The sequence below is a fragment of the Hyla sarda genome, chromosome 5, assembly GCF_029499605.1.
Source record: "Hyla sarda isolate aHylSar1 chromosome 5, aHylSar1.hap1, whole genome shotgun sequence".
Taxonomy (NCBI): domain Eukaryota; kingdom Metazoa; phylum Chordata; class Amphibia; order Anura; family Hylidae; genus Hyla; species Hyla sarda.
In genome coordinates this window covers 10,656,595-10,675,314 of record NC_079193.1, presented here as the reverse complement: position 1 = coordinate 10,675,314, position 18,720 = coordinate 10,656,595, and the positions used below count along the sequence as shown (strand labels likewise).

At 44.4% G+C, this 18,720-nt stretch overlaps 1 protein-coding gene across 3 annotated transcripts in view; it reads left to right on the top strand.

Annotated features, from left to right (window-relative positions):
- KCNH2 (potassium voltage-gated channel subfamily H member 2) overlaps positions 1 to 18,720 on the top strand; it is a 400,050-nt gene that overhangs the window by 7,942 nt on the left and 373,388 nt on the right. For 2 of the 3 annotated variants that reach the window (XM_056518834.1, XM_056518835.1), the window contains exon 3: positions 4,508 to 4,656. In XM_056518834.1, the coding sequence (XP_056374809.1) occupies positions 4,581 to 4,656 (76 nt within the window). In that variant the 5' untranslated portion in view covers positions 4,508 to 4,580. Of the gene's footprint in view, positions 1 to 2,836; positions 4,008 to 4,507; positions 4,657 to 18,720 lie in introns of those variants that run through there. The other variant, XM_056518836.1, reaches the window with a different exon arrangement.

Genomic DNA, 18,720 nt, shown 5'->3' with positions numbered 1-18,720 from the left:
GTAGCGGTGCCCAGTCTCCGGAGCGTGGGTGTGTGATCGCATCCGGGCTGAAAAGAGGTTGGCCCATAGAATCCAGGATCGCCTCATTTGGCGTCTCTGGTTCGGCATCAGGATAATCAGCCGTAAACCCCGCATCTTCCTCATCAGAATCAGAGCCTGTGGCCTCAGCCACATCAGACTCGCCGGACGACTCGTCGGTAGACGTGACATATGAGTCCGGTTTCGTCCGTCGGGCGGACTTTTGCCCCTTACAAATTTTCTCCTTGGGGCCCAAGGGTCGAGAATGTACATTAGGATGCGGGGTGCGACAGACCGGTTCAGGTTCTGTCTGGGGCACATTGTAAGCTTCCCCTGCCGGGGAGTCGCAATGTCCAGAGACATGTTTTCTTTTATGTGAGACCTTACCCCTAACGGGCACCTCTCTAGAGGTGGAGGCTAAAGGATTATCACAACTCATATTTGCAGCCAGAGCTGCCTGAATGGACTTGTTAATCAAGTCTTGTATTTGGGTCGCAGACATGATCTGAGAAGCCTCAATCTCTATGCCCTCATTAGTCTGGCCAGGCAGAGTAGAGAAAGGGACTGAGGGTTTTTCACCAGCCATGATAGACAGAGTAGGGAAGTTATAAGAACTTTAGCAGAAGCTACAAGTAGCCAACTGACTGTAAAATAATAGTAGTTCTGTTTATAGGAACTAATGCTACTAGTTATATTAATGGTAAACTACCTGAAGGTACTAAAACTGGGACCGGACCTATAATGCTGGCGCTCCTCTCACCGCTCGCACAACACTGGCGACTGGGAGAGGAGGAGGGATCCAGCAACCAGCGCTTACAGCCGTAATCTCGCGAGACTACGGCTGTAAGACCTGTGATAGGTCGCACGGAATCCCGGAAGGCGTGTCGCAGAGAGCGCGTCACCCGGATACGCCCCCTGAAATCGCGAAGCCCGCGAAGGTGACGAGCGGCGGGAAAAAGGTAAAAAGACGGCGCGAATAGAAATTAAAATGGCGCCTGTAGAGGGACAATACTAATAGAGGTAATACCGAAATATGACAGGAAACGCTTGTTAGAGGTAGCGAAAGTTTAGAAATACAGAGTATGAGAAAAATTAGGTATCAAGAGAGAAATAGGTATATATATAAATATATATACCCCGAAAATTAGTAATAATAGAACAACAGAGAAAATAACAGCCGGAGTATACAGGGCATAATTTTCCTACATACCCTGAATACACCCGGAATCACAATTAATACACCTTAATATACCATGAATACACAGAGAATATACTTAACTTGCTGCCATGAGCAGAAAGAAAGAGGAAGAGGATCTTCAAGCAGTCCCTTATATAGCAGCCAGCATGCTGGGATAGGAGGAGGAGCTCACAGGGGACTGCTGGGATATGTAGTTTTTTAAAAAAGATTTTATTAATACGTTTGTATAAAAAAATTTTCTGCTATGGGCATTAATTAAAGAAAGATTAATGCAAGATATGAGCCTCCTGTCTGATATATAACTCAGGATCAGTACAGGATAAGTAATGTAATGTATGTACACAGTGACCTCACCAGCAGAATAGTGAGTACAGCTCTGGAGTATAATACAGGATATAACTCAGGATCAGTACAGGATAAGTAATGTAATGTATGTACACAGTGACCTCACCAGCAGAATAGTGAGTACAGCTCTGGAGTATAATACAGGATATAACTCAGGATCAGTACAGGATAAGTAATGTAATGTATGTACACAGTGACCTCACCAGCAGAATAGTGAGTACAGCTCTGGAGTATAATACAGGATATAACTCAGGATCAGTACAGGATAAGTAATGTAATGTATGTACACAGTGACCTCACCAGCAGAATAGTGAGTACAGCTCTGGAGTATAATACAGGATATAACTCAGGATCAGTAGAGGATAAGTAATGTAATGTATGTACACAGTGACCTCACCAGCAGAATAGTGAGTACAGCTCTGGAGTATAATACAGGATATAACTCAGGATCAGTACAGGATAAGTAATGTAATGTATGTACACAGTGACCTCACCAGCAGAATAGTGAGTACAGCTCTGGGGTATAATACAGGATATAACTCAGGATCAGTACAGGATAAGTAATGTAATGTATGTACACAGTGACCTCACCAGCAGAATAGTGAGTACAGCTCTGGAGTATAATACAGGATATAACTCAGGATCAGTACAGGATAAGTAATGTAATGTATGTACACAGTGACCTCACCAGCAGAATAGTGAGTACAGCTCTGGGGTATAATACAGGATATAACTCAGGATCAGTACAGGATAAGTAATGTAATGTATGTACACAGTGACCTCACCAGCAGAATAGTGAGTACAGCTCTGGAGTATAATACAGGATATAACTCAGGATCAGTACAGGATAAGTAATGTAATGTATGTACACAGTGATCTTACCAGCAGAATAGTGAGTGCAGCTCTGGAGTATAATACAGGATATAACTCAGGATCAGTACAGGATAAGTAATGTAATGTATGTACACAGTGACCTCACCCACAGAATAGTGAGTACAGCTCTGGAGTATAATAGAGGATATAACTCAGGATCAGTACAGGATAAGTAATGTAATGTATGTACACAGTGACCTCACCAGCAGAATAGTGAGTACAGCTCTGGAGTATAATACAGGATATAACTCAGGATCAGTACAGGATAAGTAATGTAATGTATGTACACAGTGACCAGCAGAATAGTGAGTGCAGCCCTGGAGTATAATACAGGATATAACTCAGGATCAGTATATATACAGTGTTGATTAGCTGTATATATATCGGTTTTTGGTTATTATGTCCTGCACCTGGCACTTTCTATCCCTTGTCCCCTTTAACCCTCACACTGCCGTGCTCTGTGGATGTGATGGAGGCGTCCTTCTTATTGTCGTGGCTCCACCTCATCTCCTCCTGCCCCCTCTCCTGGGTTGTCTCCTGCACACAGACCTGTCTCTTGTCCCCCCCTCCTCTCCATCTCTCCATAGGAGCCTGTGATACTTCCCAGCTGGGAATCCCTTCTGTCTGACAGCGAGGAGGGGAGGAAGGGCGAGAGGAGGAGGAGCAGCGGCATCAACAAGCAATAACAGGCAAAACACCGTCGTCTCCTCCAGCATCCCCTTCTGCCTTCTCTCCTAATAAGGGGATGCCTTCTGGAGGAGACGGCCCAGGCTCCCTGCCAGCCAGGAGCTAGAGACACGCGTCCTGCACCCTGCCCTGTCACAGACAAAGGGACCCGGTCACCGACAAGAGGCGCTGCAGCAGGTGACGGAAAAAAAAATAAAAACACCACCCCGGATAGACCCAGCACCCATATCTGAGGGCTCGACCTCCCTCCTGAGCACGCTCACCACCGATTCCCGCCTTCCTCAACAAAGGATCATGGGATAATAGCGCTGTCAGCACCCACTGGGATTTCTCCATCGGTGGCGCTATTTGGATTGCGTGCAAGCTTTATCCAGAAACGTCCGCACCTGAGGACTGTGCCCGGGCAGGATTACCCTCCGAGACGTAACAAGTGTGCCACCCCCCCACTGAGTCTGTAGCGTCTACAAGTCTTAGGAACCTTCTGTCCTTGAGGACAGCAAGACATTGCGGAAGTTTCAGCGCCCCGTGGCCATTAGTAGTAGTGCCCTTGGTCATAGGGTGGGCACCTTGCAGATAGTAGTACCTGGCATAGCGGTGGTCGCCCAGGCCTGCTCATACATTGGGAAGTTCTTTGTATGGTTTTCGGTGTGCCCAGGATTACCCTACAGGTATTACAGTGGGTACTAAGCATCGCTGGCCTTGTAGAAGTTCCTCGCTGGTACAGTTGAGTTTGCACCCTCTTTGCCTATGAGCTACCAGGCTGGTATAGGGCACCCCGGACCATATATACGTGTACCCTATGCCCACTGGATGTGACACACTGGATGCCCTGGCCACGCTGAATGTCTTGCCTTGTTCTGCGAGGAAGAGGAGGAGGAGGAGGAGGGTGAGTGTCTTGAATGTATCGTCAGCTAATAATAGTCTCTGGGCGAGAGTCACCCATTTACTTCACCCCTGCGCCTGGCATGACGATCAGCATCTTGTATGAACGTGTTGCGCACCCTTCTATTGTCTGAGTATAACACAGGGTGAGGCTTGGAAGGGTTAACAGCACACCCCTCCGCACCCCGACACGTGTAGATTGGCCCCACTGATTGGCATTGAGAGTCAGCGGCTGATTTGAATACAGGTGCTGGCAGTGGGGGCAGCAGGTGGAATGGTATGGCCCAGCGTTGTGATTCCTTCCTAAACCCTCCCCAGATATTACTGTAGGTAAGAAGACCACGGGCAGGGGGTAGGTGTGCGGGTGTAGAGCGGGGGGGGGGGGGGGGGGGAGCTTGGATCTGACAGCTCAGGCTTTTCCCCGTGGCACCGCTGACCTCTCTGTGTTCTCGGGATTTCTTGCATCGGCCTCAGTCATCATCTGTGTTGTTTGTTGTGTCCTAGGGTTGGCACGTACCACCACCCTTCATGTGACCAGTGAGGAGGACAGACGACAGGTGCCACCCATGGGATAAGGATGCCGGTCCGAAGAGGTCACGTCGCCCCTCAGAACACCTTCCTGGACACCATCATAAGGAAATTCGAAGGACAAAGTAAGGAAAGATTTTTTGTTGGTTCTCACTGTCTCACCCTAAGCTGTTCATGGGCATCAGGGTCTTTCCATGTGGCATACCAGTAAACAACAGTGGGCATAGGATCATAGCATGGTATACTAGTAACAAGCAGGGGGCACAAAGGTTCCCACATGTGGCACACAAGTAGCTAGCAGTGGGAACAGGGTCCAGCAGTGGGCACAGGGATCCTGACATGTGATATAATAATAATCAGCAGTGGGCACAGGGGTCCTAACATGTGATATACCAATAACCAGCAGTGGGCACAGGGATCCTGACATGTGATATAACAATAATCAGCAGCGGGCACAGGGGTCCTGACATGTGATATAACAATAATCAGCAGTGGGCACAGGGATCCTGACATGTGATAAACCAATAACCAGCAGCGGGCACAGAGATCCTGACATGTGATATAACAATAATCAGCAGTGGGCACAGGGGTCCGGACATGTGATATCACAATAACCAGCAGCGGGCACAGGGGTCCTGACATGTGATATACCAATAACCAGCAGCGGGCACAGGGATCCTGATATGTGATATAACAATAATCAGCAGCGGGCACAGGGGTCCTGATATGTGATATACCAATAACCAGCAGTGGGCACAGGGATCCTGACATGTGATATACCAATAATCAGCAGCGGGCACAGGGGTCCTGACATGTGATATACCAATAACCAGCAGCGGGCACAGGGATCCTGACATGTGATATAACAATAATCAGCAGCGGGCACAGGGGTCCTAACATGTGATATACCAATAACCAGCAGTGGGCACAGGGGTCCTGACATGTGATAAACCAATAACCAGCAGCGGGCACAGGGGTCCTGGCATGTGATATACCAATAATCAGCAGCGGGCACAGGGGTCCTTACATATGATAAACCAATAACCAGCAGCGGGCACAGGGGTCCTGACATGTGATATACCAATAACCAGCAGTGGGCACAGGGGTCCTGACATGTGATATACCAATAACCAGCAGCGGGCACAGGGTCCTTACATATGATATACCAATAAGCAGCAGTGGGCACAGGGGTCCTGGCATGTGATATAACAATAATCAGCAGCGGGCACAGGGTCCTGACATGTGATATACCAATAACCAGCAGCGGGCACAGGGTCCTGGCATGTGATATACCAATAACCAGCAGTGGGCACAGGGTCCTGACATATGATAAACCAATAACCAGCAGTGGGCACAGGGATCCTTACATATGATATACCAATAAGCAGCAGTGGGCACAGGGTCCTGACATGTGATATACCAATAACCAGCAGTGGGCACAGGGATCCTTACATATGATATACCAATAAGCAGCAGTGGGCACAGAGGTCCTGACATGTGATATACCAATAACCAGCAGCGGGCACAGGGGTCCTGACATGTGATATACCAATAACCAGCAGCGGGCACAGGGGTCCGGACATGTGATATACCAATAACCAGCAGCGGGCACAGGGGTCCTTACATATGATATACCAATAACCAGCAGCGGGCACAGAGGTCCTGACATGTGATATACCAATAACCAGCAGCGGGCACAGGGGTCCTGACATGTGATATACCAATAACCAGCAGCGGGCACAGGGGTCCTGACATGTGATATACCAATAACCAGCAGCGGGCACAGGGTCCTTACATATGATATACCAATAACCAGCAGTGGGCACAGGGTCCTGACATGTGATATACCAATAACCAGCAGCGGGCACAGAGGTCCTGACATGTGATATACCAATAACCAGCAGCGGGCACAGGGGTCCTGACATGTGATATACCAATAACCAGCAGCGGGCACAGGGGTCCTGACATGTGATATAACAATAACCAACAGCGGGCACAGGGGTCCTGACATGTGATATAACAATAATCAGCAGTGGGCACAGGGGTCCTGACATATGATATACCAATAACCAGCAGCGGGCTCAGGGTCCTGACATGTGATATAACAATAATCAGCAGCGGGCACAGGGGTCCTGACATGTGATATACCAATAACCAGCAGCGGGCACAGGGGTCCTGACATGTGATATACCAATAACCAGCAGTGGGCACAGGGGTCCTGACATGTGATATACCAATAACCAGCAGCGGGCACAGAGGTCCTGACGTGATATACCAATAACCAGCAGCGGGCACAGAGGTCCTGACATGTGATATACCAATAACCAGCAGCGGGCACAGGGGTCCTGACATGTGATATACCAATAACCAGCAGCGGGCACAGGGGTCCTGACATGTGATATACCAATAACCAGCAGCGGGCACAGGGGTCCTTACATGTGATATACCAATAACCAGCAGCGGGCACAGGGTCCTGGCATGTGATATACCAATAACCAGCAGCGGGCACAGGGGTCCTGACATGTGATATACCAATAACCAGCAGCGGGCACAGGGGTCCTTACATGTGATATACCAATAACCAGCAGCGGGCACAGGGTCCTGGCATGTGATATACCAATAACCAGCAGCGGGCACAGGGGTCCTGACATGTGATATACCAATAACCAGCAGCGGGCACAGAGGTCCTGACATGTGATATACCAATAACCAGCAGCGGGCACAGGGGTCCTGACATGTGATATACCAATAACCAGCAGCGGGCACAGGGTCCTGACATGTGATATACCAATAACCAGCAGCGGGCACAGAGGTCCTGACATGTGATATACCAATAACCAGCAGCGGGCACAGGGGTCCTGACATGTGATATACCAATAACCAACAGCGGGCACAGGGTCCTGACATGTGATATACCAATAACCAGCAGCGGGCACAGGGTCCTGACATGTGATATACCAATAACCAGCAGCGGGCACAGGGGTCCGGACATGTGATATAACAATAATCAGCAGCGGGCACAGGGGTCCGGACATGTGATATACCAATAACCAGCAGCGGGCACAGGGGTCCTGACATGTGATATACCAATAACCAGCAGCGGGCACAGGGGTCCTGACATGTGATATACCAATAACCAGCAGCGGGCACAGGGGTCCTGACATGTGATATACCAATAACCAGCAGCGGGCACAGGGTCCGGACATGTGATATACCAATAACCAGCAGCGGGCACAGGGTCCTGACATGTGATATAACAATAACCAGCAGCGGGCACAGGGTCCGGACATGTGATATACCAATAACCAGCAGCGGGCACAGGGTCCTGACATGTGATATAACAATAACCAGCAGCGGGCACAGGGTCCTGACATGTGATATAACAATAACCAGCAGCGGGCACAGGGTCCGGACATGTGATATACCAATAACCAGCAGCGGGCACAGGGTCCTGACATGTGATATACCAATAACCAGCAGCGGGCACAGGGTCCTGACATGTGATATACCAATAACCAGCAGCGGGCACAAGGGTCCTGACATGTGATATACCAATAACCAGCAGTGGGCACAGGGTCCGGACATGTGATATAACAATAATCAGCAGCGGGCACAGGGTCCGGACATGTGATATTCCAATAACCAGCAGCGGGCACAGGGGTCCTGACATGTGATATACCAATAACCAGCAGCGGGCACAGAGGTCCTGACATGTGATATACCAATAACCAGCAGCGGGCACAGGGTCCTGACATGTGATATACCAATAACCAGCAGCGGGCACAGGGGTCCGGACATATACTACTGCTAAGATATACTATGGGGTCCAGGCATTTGTCAGCCGGGCATTAAGACCTCTTGTGCCAGCTGCTTGCCCTGTGGCATCCTGCTTGTATTGATGGTTTCTTGGCTGCGTCACTGTTGTCCCTTTCTCATGCCCCCGTTGCCCCCTGTCACCTCCATCTATAGGTATAAACCTCTGTAATGCCCATCATATTACTTGTCACTCAGCTTTCCCAAGTGCCTGAGGAAGCAATCTTCCTCCATCTGTAGCTGCAGGATGGTGGTGGTTGTAGTACCCGGCTTTTATCCATCACATTGTCCAACTAGAGGACGAACCAAGGACTTATATTCTACTGACAGCAGCTTGGAGGCCGTACGGAGACAGCAGTCCCATGTAACTGAGTGCTAGCGGGTGTGAGGTCGGGAGATCAGGATGACATACAGCTGCGTAACTCTTTATATACACATGTAGCTGAGCTGTCACATGTCACAAAGCAGTCATATCACTGTGTTATCTGTGGTGTTACATAGGACTGCAGGTCACATCTACTACATTGTCTGCACTTGGACGGTTATTACTGTGTGTTTACTATGGTGTTACATAGGACTGCAGGTCACATCTACTACATTATCTGTACTCAGAGAGTTATCACTGTGTTATCTGTGGTGTTACATAGGACTGCAGGTCACATCTACTACATTATCTGTACTCAGAGAGTTATCACTGTTATCTGTGGTGTTACATAGGACTGCAGGTCACATCTATACATTATCTGTACTCAGAGAGTTATCACTGTTATCTGTGGTGTTACATAGGACTGCAGGTCACATCTATACATTATCTGTACTCAGAGAGTTATCACTGTGTTATCTGTGGTGTTACATAGGACTGCAGGTCACATCTACTACATTATCTGTACTCAGAGAGTTATCACTGTTATCTGTGGTGTTACATAGGACTGCAGGTCACATCTATACATTATCTGTACTCTGAGAGTTATCACTGTTATCTGTGGTGTTACATAGGACTGCAGGTCACATCTACTACATTATCTGTATTCAGAGAGTTATCACTGTTATCTGTGGTGTTACATAGGACTGCAGGTCACATCTACTACATTATCTGTACTCTGAGAGTTATCACTGTTATCTGTGGTGTTACATAGGACTGCAGGTCACATCTATACATTATCTGTACTCAGAGAGTTATCATTGTGTTATCTGTGGTGTTACATAGGACTGCAGGCCACATCTACTACATTATCTGTACTCAGAGAGTTATCACTGTGTTATCTGTGGTGTTACATAGGACTGCAGGTCACATCTATACATTATCTGTACTCAGAGAGTTATCACTGTGTTATCTGTGGTGTTACATAGGACTGCAGGTCACATCTATACATTATCTGTACTCAGAGAGTTATCACTGTGTTATCTGTGGTGTTACATAGGACTGCAGGTCACATCTATACATTATCTGTACTCAGAGAGTTATCACTGTTATCTGTGGTGTTACATAGGACTGCAGGTCACATCTATACATTATCTGTACTCAGAGAGTTATCACTGTGTTATCTGTGGTGTTACATAGGACTGCAGGTCACATCTACTACATTGTCTGCACTTGGACGGTTATTACTGTGTGTTTACTATGGTGTTACATAGGACTGCAGGTCACATCTACTACATTATCTGTACTCAGAGAGTTATCACTGTGTTATCTGTGGTGTTACATAGGACTGCAGGTCACATCTACTACATTATCTGTACTCAGAGAGTTATCACTGTTATCTGTGGTGTTACATAGGACTGCAGGTCACATCTATACATTATCTGTACTCAGAGAGTTATCACTGTTATCTGTGGTGTTACATAGGACTGCAGGTCACATCTATACATTATCTGTACTCAGAGAGTTATCACTGTGTTATCTGTGGTGTTACATAGGACTGCAGGTCACATCTACTACATTATCTGTACTCAGAGAGTTATCACTGTTATCTGTGGTGTTACATAGGACTGCAGGTCACATCTATACATTATCTGTACTCTGAGAGTTATCACTGTTATCTGTGGTGTTACATAGGACTGCAGGTCACATCTACTACATTATCTGTATTCAGAGAGTTATCACTGTTATCTGTGGTGTTACATAGGACTGCAGGTCACATCTACTACATTATCTGTACTCTGAGAGTTATCACTGTTATCTGTGGTGTTACATAGGACTGCAGGTCACATCTATACATTATCTGTACTCAGAGAGTTATCATTGTGTTATCTGTGGTGTTACATAGGACTGCAGGCCACATCTACTACATTATCTGTACTCAGAGAGTTATCACTGTGTTATCTGTGGTGTTACATAGGACTGCAGGTCACATCTATACATTATCTGTACTCAGAGAGTTATCACTGTGTTATCTGTGGTGTTACATAGGACTGCAGGTCACATCTATACATTATCTGTACTCAGAGAGTTATCACTGTGTTATCTGTGGTGTTACATAGGACTGCAGGTCACATCTATACATTATCTGTACTCAGAGAGTTATCACTGTTATCTGTGGTGTTACATAGGACTGCAGGTCACATCTATACATTATCTGTACTCAGAGAGTTATCACTGTGTTATCTGTGGTGTTACATAGGACTGCAGGTCACATCTACTACATTGTCTGCACTTGGACGGTTATTACTGTGTGTTTACTATGGTGTTACATAGGACTGCAGGTCACATCTACTACATTATCTGTACTCAGAGAGTTATCACTGTGTTATCTGTGGTGTTACATAGGACTGCAGGTCACATCTACTACATTATCTGTACTCAGAGAGTTATCACTGTTATCTGTGGTGTTACATAGGACTGCAGGTCACATCTATACATTATCTGTACTCAGAGAGTTATCACTGTTATCTGTGGTGTTACATAGGACTGCAGGTCACATCTATACATTATCTGTACTCAGAGAGTTATCACTGTGTTATCTGTGGTGTTACATAGGACTGCAGGTCACATCTACTACATTATCTGTACTCAGAGAGTTATCACTGTTATCTGTGGTGTTACATAGGACTGCAGGTCACATCTATACATTATCTGTACTCTGAGAGTTATCACTGTTATCTGTGGTGTTACATAGGACTGCAGGTCACATCTACTACATTATCTGTATTCAGAGAGTTATCACTGTTATCTGTGGTGTTACATAGGACTGCAGGTCACATCTACTACATTATCTGTACTCTGAGAGTTATCACTGTTATCTGTGGTGTTACATAGGACTGCAGGTCACATCTATACATTATCTGTACTCAGAGAGTTATCATTGTGTTATCTGTGGTGTTACATAGGACTGCAGGTCACATCTACTACATTATCTGTACTCAGAGAGTTATCACTGTGTTATCTGTGGTGTTACATAGGACTGCAGGTCACATCTATACATTATCTGTACTCAGAGAGTTATCACTGTGTTATCTGTGGTGTTACATAGGACTGCAGGTCACATCTACTACATTATCTGTACTCAGAGAGTTATCACTGTGTTATCTGTGGTGTTACATAGGACTGCAGGTCACATCTATACATTATCTGTACTCAGAGAGTTATCACTGTTATCTGTGGTGTTACATAGGACTGCAGGTCACATCTATACATTATCTGTACTCAGAGAGTTATCACTGTGTTATCTGTGGTGTTACATAGGACTGCAGGTCACATCTACTACATTATCTGTACTCAGAGAGTTATCACTGTTATCTGTGGTGTTACATAGGACTGCAGGTCACATCTATACATTATCTGTACTCAGAGTTATCACTGTTATCTGTGGTGTTACATAGGACTGCAGGTCACATCTATACATTATCTGTACTCAGAGAGTTATCACTGTGTTATCTGTGATGTTACATAGGACTGCAGGTCACATCACTACATTATCTGTACTCAGAGAGTTATCACTGTGTTATCTGTGGTGTTACATAGGACTGCAGGTCACATCTATACATTATCTGTACTCAGAGAGTTATCACTGTGTTATCTGTGGTGTTACATAGGACTGCAGGTCACATCTATACATTATCTGTACTCAGAGAGTTATCACTGTGTTATCTGTGGTGTTACATAGGACTGCAGGTCACATCTATACATTATCTGTACTCAGAGAGTTATCACTGTTATCTGTGGTGTTACATAGGACTGCAGGTCACATCTATACATTATCTGTACTCAGAGAGTTATCACTGTGTTATCTGTGGTGTTACATAGGACTGCAGGTCACATCTACTACATTATCTGTACTCAGAGAGTTATCACTGTTATCTGTGGTGTTACATAGGACTGCAGGTCACATCTATACATTATCTGTACTCAGAGAGTTATCACTGTGTTATCTGTGGTGTTACATAGGACTGCAGGTCACATCTATACATTATCTGTACTCAGAGAGTTATCACTGTGTTATCTGTGGTGTTACATAGGACTGCAGATCACGTCTACTACATTATCTGTACTCAGAGAGTTATCACTGTTATCTGTGGTGTTACATAGGACTGCAGGTCACATCTATACATTATCTGTACTCAGAGAGTTATCACTGTGTTATCTGTGGTGTTACATAGGACTGCAGGTCACATCTATACATTATCTGTACTCAGAGAGTTATCACTGTGTTATCTGTGGTGTTACATAGGACTGCAGGTCACATCTATACATTATCTGTACTCAGAGAGTTATCACTGTGTTATCTGTGGTGTTACATAGGACTGCAGGTCACATCTATACATTATCTGTACTCAGAGAGTTATCACTGTTTGTTATCTGTGGTGTTACATAGGACTGCAGGTCACATCTATACATTATCTGTACTCAGAGAGTTATCACTGTTATCTGTGGTGTTACATAGGACTGCATACTTCATCATTTCCCTACAGCTTCACAATTATCCACAATTTCCTTCCGTACGTTCTGGCAACGTTACCTGTGGCTGCCCTTGAGGCTTCTCCTCTGCGCTCCATTATTGGGTAGTGATTGACATTAGATAAGTGAAGTGATGAAGCTGCTTATAATGTGCTGGAGTTTATAATGATCCCGGAGTTTATAAGGTGCCGGAGTTTATAATGTGCCAGAGTTTATAATGGTGCCGGAGTTTATAATGATGCCGGAGTTTATAATGGTGCCGGAGTTTATAATGATCCCGGAGTTTATAAGGTGCCGGAGTATATAATGTGCCGGAGTTTATAATGATACCAGAGTTTATAATGATGCTGGAGTTTATACTGTGCCGGAGTTTATAATGATGCCGGAGTTTATAATGATGCCGGAGTTTATAATGATGCTGGAGTTTATAATGATGCTGGAGTTTATAATGGTGCCGGAGTTTATAATGATGCCGGAGTTTATAATGATACCAGAGTTTATAATGATGCTGGAGTTTATACTGTGCCGGAGTTTATAATGATGCCAGAGTTTATAATGATGCTGGAGTTTATAATGATGCTGGAGTTTATAAGGTGCCGGAGTATATAATGTGCTGGAGTTTATAATGATACCGGAGTATATAATGTGCCGGAGTTTATAATGATGCCGGAGTTTATAATGATGCTGGAGTTTATAATGGTGCTGGAGTTTATAATGATGCTGGAGTTTATACTGTGCCGGAGTTTATAATGATACCGGAGTTTATAATGATGCCGGAGTTTATAATGGTGCCGGAGTTTATAATGATGCCGGAGTTTATAATGATGCCGGAGTTTATAATGGTGCCAGAGTTTATAATGATGCTGGAGTTTATAATGGTGCCGGAGTTTATAATGATACCGGAGTTTATAATGATGCCGGAGTTTATAATGGTGCCGGGGTTTATAATGATGCCGGAGTTTATAATGATGTCGGAGTTTATACTGTGCCGGAGTTTATAATGGTGCCGGAGTTTATAATGGTGCCGGAGTTTAAAATGTGTCGGAGTTTATAATGTGCCAGAGTTTATAATGATGCTGGAGTTTATAATGATGCTGGAGTTTATAATGATGCTGGAGTATATAATGATGCCGGAGTTTATAATGGTGCCGGAGTTTATAATGGTGCCGGAGTTTATAATGATGCCGGAGTATATAATGATGCTGGAGTTTATAATGATGCTGGAGTTTATAATGGTGCCAGAGTTTATACTGTGCAGGAGTTTATAATGATGCCGGAGTATATAATGATGCCGGAGTTTATAATGATGCTGGAGTTTATACTGTGCCGGAGTTTATAATGGTGCCAGAGTTTATAATGATGCTGGAGTTTATAATGATGCCGGAGTTTATAATGATGTTGGAGTTTATAATGATGCCGGAGTTTATAATGATGCCGGAGTTTATAATGGTGCTGGAGTTTATAAGGTGCCGGAGTTTATAAGGTGCTGGAGTTTATAATGATGCTGGAGTTTATAAGGTGCCAGAGTTTATAAGGTGCCGGAGTTTATAATGATGCTGGAGTTTATAATGGTGCTGGAGTTTATAATGGTGCCGGAGTTTATAATGATACCGGAGTTTATAATGGTGCCAGAGTTTATAATGGTGCTGGAGTTTATAATGATGCTGGAGTTTATAATGGTGCCGGAGTTTATAATGATACCGGAGTTTATAATGATGCCGGAGTTTATAATGGTGCCAGAGTTTATAATGGTGCTGGAGTTTATAATGATGCTGGAGTTTATAATGGTGCCGGAGTTTATAATGATACCGGAGTTTATTATGATGCCGGAGTTTATAATGGTGCCGGAGTTTATAATGGTGCCGGAGTTTATAATGATGCCGGAGTTTATAATGATGTCGGAGTTTATAATGGTGCCAGAGTTTATAATGATGCTGGAGTTTAGAATGGTGCCGGAGTTTAGAATGATACCGGAGTTTATAATGATGCCGGAGTTTATAATGGTGCCGGGGTTTATAATGATGCCGGAGTTTATAATGATGTCGGAGTTTATACTGTGCCGGAGTTTATAATGGTGCCGGAGTTTATAATGGTGCCGGAGTTTAATATGTGTCGGAGTTTATAATGTGCCAGAGTTTATAATGATGCTGGAGTTTATAATGATGCTGGAGTTTATAATGATGCTGGAGTATATAATGATGCCGGAGTTTATAATGGTGCCGGAGTTTATAATGATGCTGGAGTATATAATGATGCTGGAGTTTATAATGATGCTGGAGTTTATAATGATGCCGGAGTTTATAATGGTGCCGGAGTTTATAATGGTGCCGGAGTTTATAATGATACCGGAGTATATAATGATGCTGGAGTTTATAATGATGCTGGAGTTTATAATGGTGCCGGAGTTTATACTGTGCGGGAGTTTATAATGGTGCCAGAGTTTATACTGTGCGGGAGTTTATAATGATGCTGGAGTTTATAATGATGTTGGAGTTTATAATGATGCCGGAGTTTATAATGATGCCAGAGTTTATAATGATGCCGGAGTTTATAATGGTGCCGGAGTTTATAATGTGTCGGAGTTTATAATGATGCCGGAGTTTATAATGTGTCGGAGTTTATAATGTGCCAGAGTTTATAATGATGCCGGAGTTTATAATGGTGCTGGAGTTTATAATGGTGCCGGAGTTTATAATGATGCCAGAGTTTATAATGATTCCGGAGTTTATAAGGTGCCAGAGTTTATAATGATGCCGGAGTTTATAATGATGCCAGAGTTTATAATGAAGCCGGAGTTTATAAGGTGCCAGAGTTTATAAGGTGCTGGAGTTTATAATGATGCTGGAGTTTATAAGGTTCCGGAGTTTATAAGGTGCCGGAGTTTATAAGGTGCTGGAGTTTATAATGATGCTGGAGTTTATAAGGTGCCGGAGTTTATAAGGTGCCGGAGTTTATAATGATGCTGGAGTTTATAATGATGCCAGAGTTTATAATGTGTCGGAGTTTATAATGGTGCTGGAGTTTATAATGGTGCTGGAGTTTATAATGATTCTGGAGTTTATAAGGTGCCAGAGTTTATAATGGTGCTGGAGTTTATAATGGTGCTGGAGTTTATAATGGTGCTGGAGTTTATAATGATGCCGGAGTTTATAATGATGCTGGAGTTTATAATGATGCTGGAGTTTATAATGATGCCGGAGTTTATAATGGTGCTGGAGTTTATAATGGTGCTGGAGTTTATAATGGTGCTGGAGTTTATAAGGTGCTGGAGTTTATAATGGTGCTGGAGTTTATAATGGTGCTGGAGTTTATAATGGTGCTGGAGTTTATAATGATGCTGGAGTTTATAATGATGCCGGAGTTTATAAGGTGCCGGAGTTTATAAGGTGCCGGAGTTTATAATGGTGCTGGAGTTTATAAGGTGCTAGAGTTTATAATGATGCTGGAGTTTATAATGATGCCGGAGTTTATAATGGTGCTGGAGTTTATAATGGTGCTGGAGTTTATAATGATGCTGGAGTTTATAATGGTGCTGGAGTTTATAATGATGCTGGAGTTTATAATGATGCTGGAGTTTATAAGGTTCCGGAGTTTATAATGATGCTGGAGTTTATAAGGTGCCGGAGTTTATAAGGTGCCGGAGTTTATAATGATGCCGGAGTTTATAATGTGTCGGAGTTTATAATGATGCTGGAGTTTATAATGATGCCGGAGTTTATAATGATGCCGGAGTTTATAATGGTGCCGGAGTTTATAAGGTGCCGGAGTTTATAATGGTGCCGGAGTTTATAAGGTGCCGGAGTTTATAATGATGCCGGAGTTTATAAGGTTCCGGAGTTTATAAGGTGCCGGAGTTTATAATGATGCCGGAGTTTATAATGTGTCGGAGTTTATAATGATGCTGGAGTTTATAATGATGCCGGAGTTTATAATGATGCCGGAGTTTATAATGGTGCCGGAGTTTATAAGGTGCCGGAGTTTATAATGGTGCCGGAGTTTATAAGGTGCCGGAGTTTATAATGGTGCTGGAGTTTATAATGGTGCTGGAGTTTATAATGGTGCTGGAGTTTATAATGATGCTGGAGTTTATAAGGTGCCGGAGTTTATAATGGTGCCGGAGTTTATAATGATGCCGGAGTTTATAATGATGCCGGAGTTTATAATGGTGCCGGAGTTTATAAGGTGCCGGAGTTTATAATGGTGCCGGAGTTTATAAGGTGCCGGAGTTTATAATGGTGCCGGAGTTTATAAGGTTCCGGAGTTTATAAGGTGCCGGATTTTATAATGGTGCCGGAGTTTATAAGGTGCCGGAGTTTATAAGGTGCCGGAGTTTATAAGGTTCCGGAGTTTATAAGGTTCCGGAGTTTATAATGGTGCCGGAGTTTATAAGGTGCCGGAGTTTATAAGGTGCCGGAGTTTATAAGGTTCCAGAGTTTATAAGGTGCCGGAGTTTATAAGGTGCCGGAGTTTATAAGGTTCCGGAGTTTATAAGGTTCCGGAGTTTATAATGGTGCCGGAGTTTATAATGGTGCTGGAGTTTATAATGGTGCTGGAGTTTATAATGGTGCCGGAGTTTATAATGGTGCTGGAGTTTATAATGGTGCTGGAGTTTATAATGGTGCTGGAGTTTATAAGGTTCCGGAGTTTATAAGGTGCACTGGCCCCTTACTCCTTTCTGTTACAATGTGTCTGGAGTTTACACTGCGTTACATTCCGTGTTCTGGGTTGTCTCAGCGCGGTCTCTATTTGTAAAGAGAAAACATTAGCGTTGACCGTAGCGACCAATCCGACGCCTCCTTTCACTTCCGTATCTGCTTTCCCGTCCGTCGCTCACTTTGTCGCTCTTTTCCTTTGCATAAAGTTTTGTTACGTCCCCCATCCCCCTCTGCGTTACTTTATATGGGTATTACCGTCTGCGTCACATCTTCACCGTCGCATTTATCTTAACCACCTGGACTGACACATTGTAACAAACCACCAGAGAGAGAGATTAGAGTCTGCAGCCGTCACTATTGAAGCAAACCCTCAGCAGCGATAAGAGTTATCGGTCACTTGGTCCCTTAGGTTTCTTGCTCAAGCGCCAGAATGTTTCCGTTCACTGACGGGAAGCGGAGATGCTGGAAGTGAAAGAGAAACTATATTATAAAGCTTTAGTTCATCCTTTTCAAGATCTCTGCTTGCTGTCATTAAAACTGCAAACTGTTCTGACTCTTCTCCTGCTATTCAGTTTTCACACTGATTCAAAACTACAACTCCTAGCATTGTACCGGTAGCAGGAGGCTGAGAGTTTAACCTTCGACAGATGTTGCGAACCACTGAAATCTCTTTACTGTCTGGATAGTTTGTTACAATGTATCAGCGCAGGTAAATTGTATCAGTCTTGAATTTTTTAGCTTGTAGAGATTTATCTAGAGCAGTGGTCTCCAAACTGAGGACCTCCAGCTCTTGCAAAACTACAACTCCCAGCATGCCCGGACAGCCG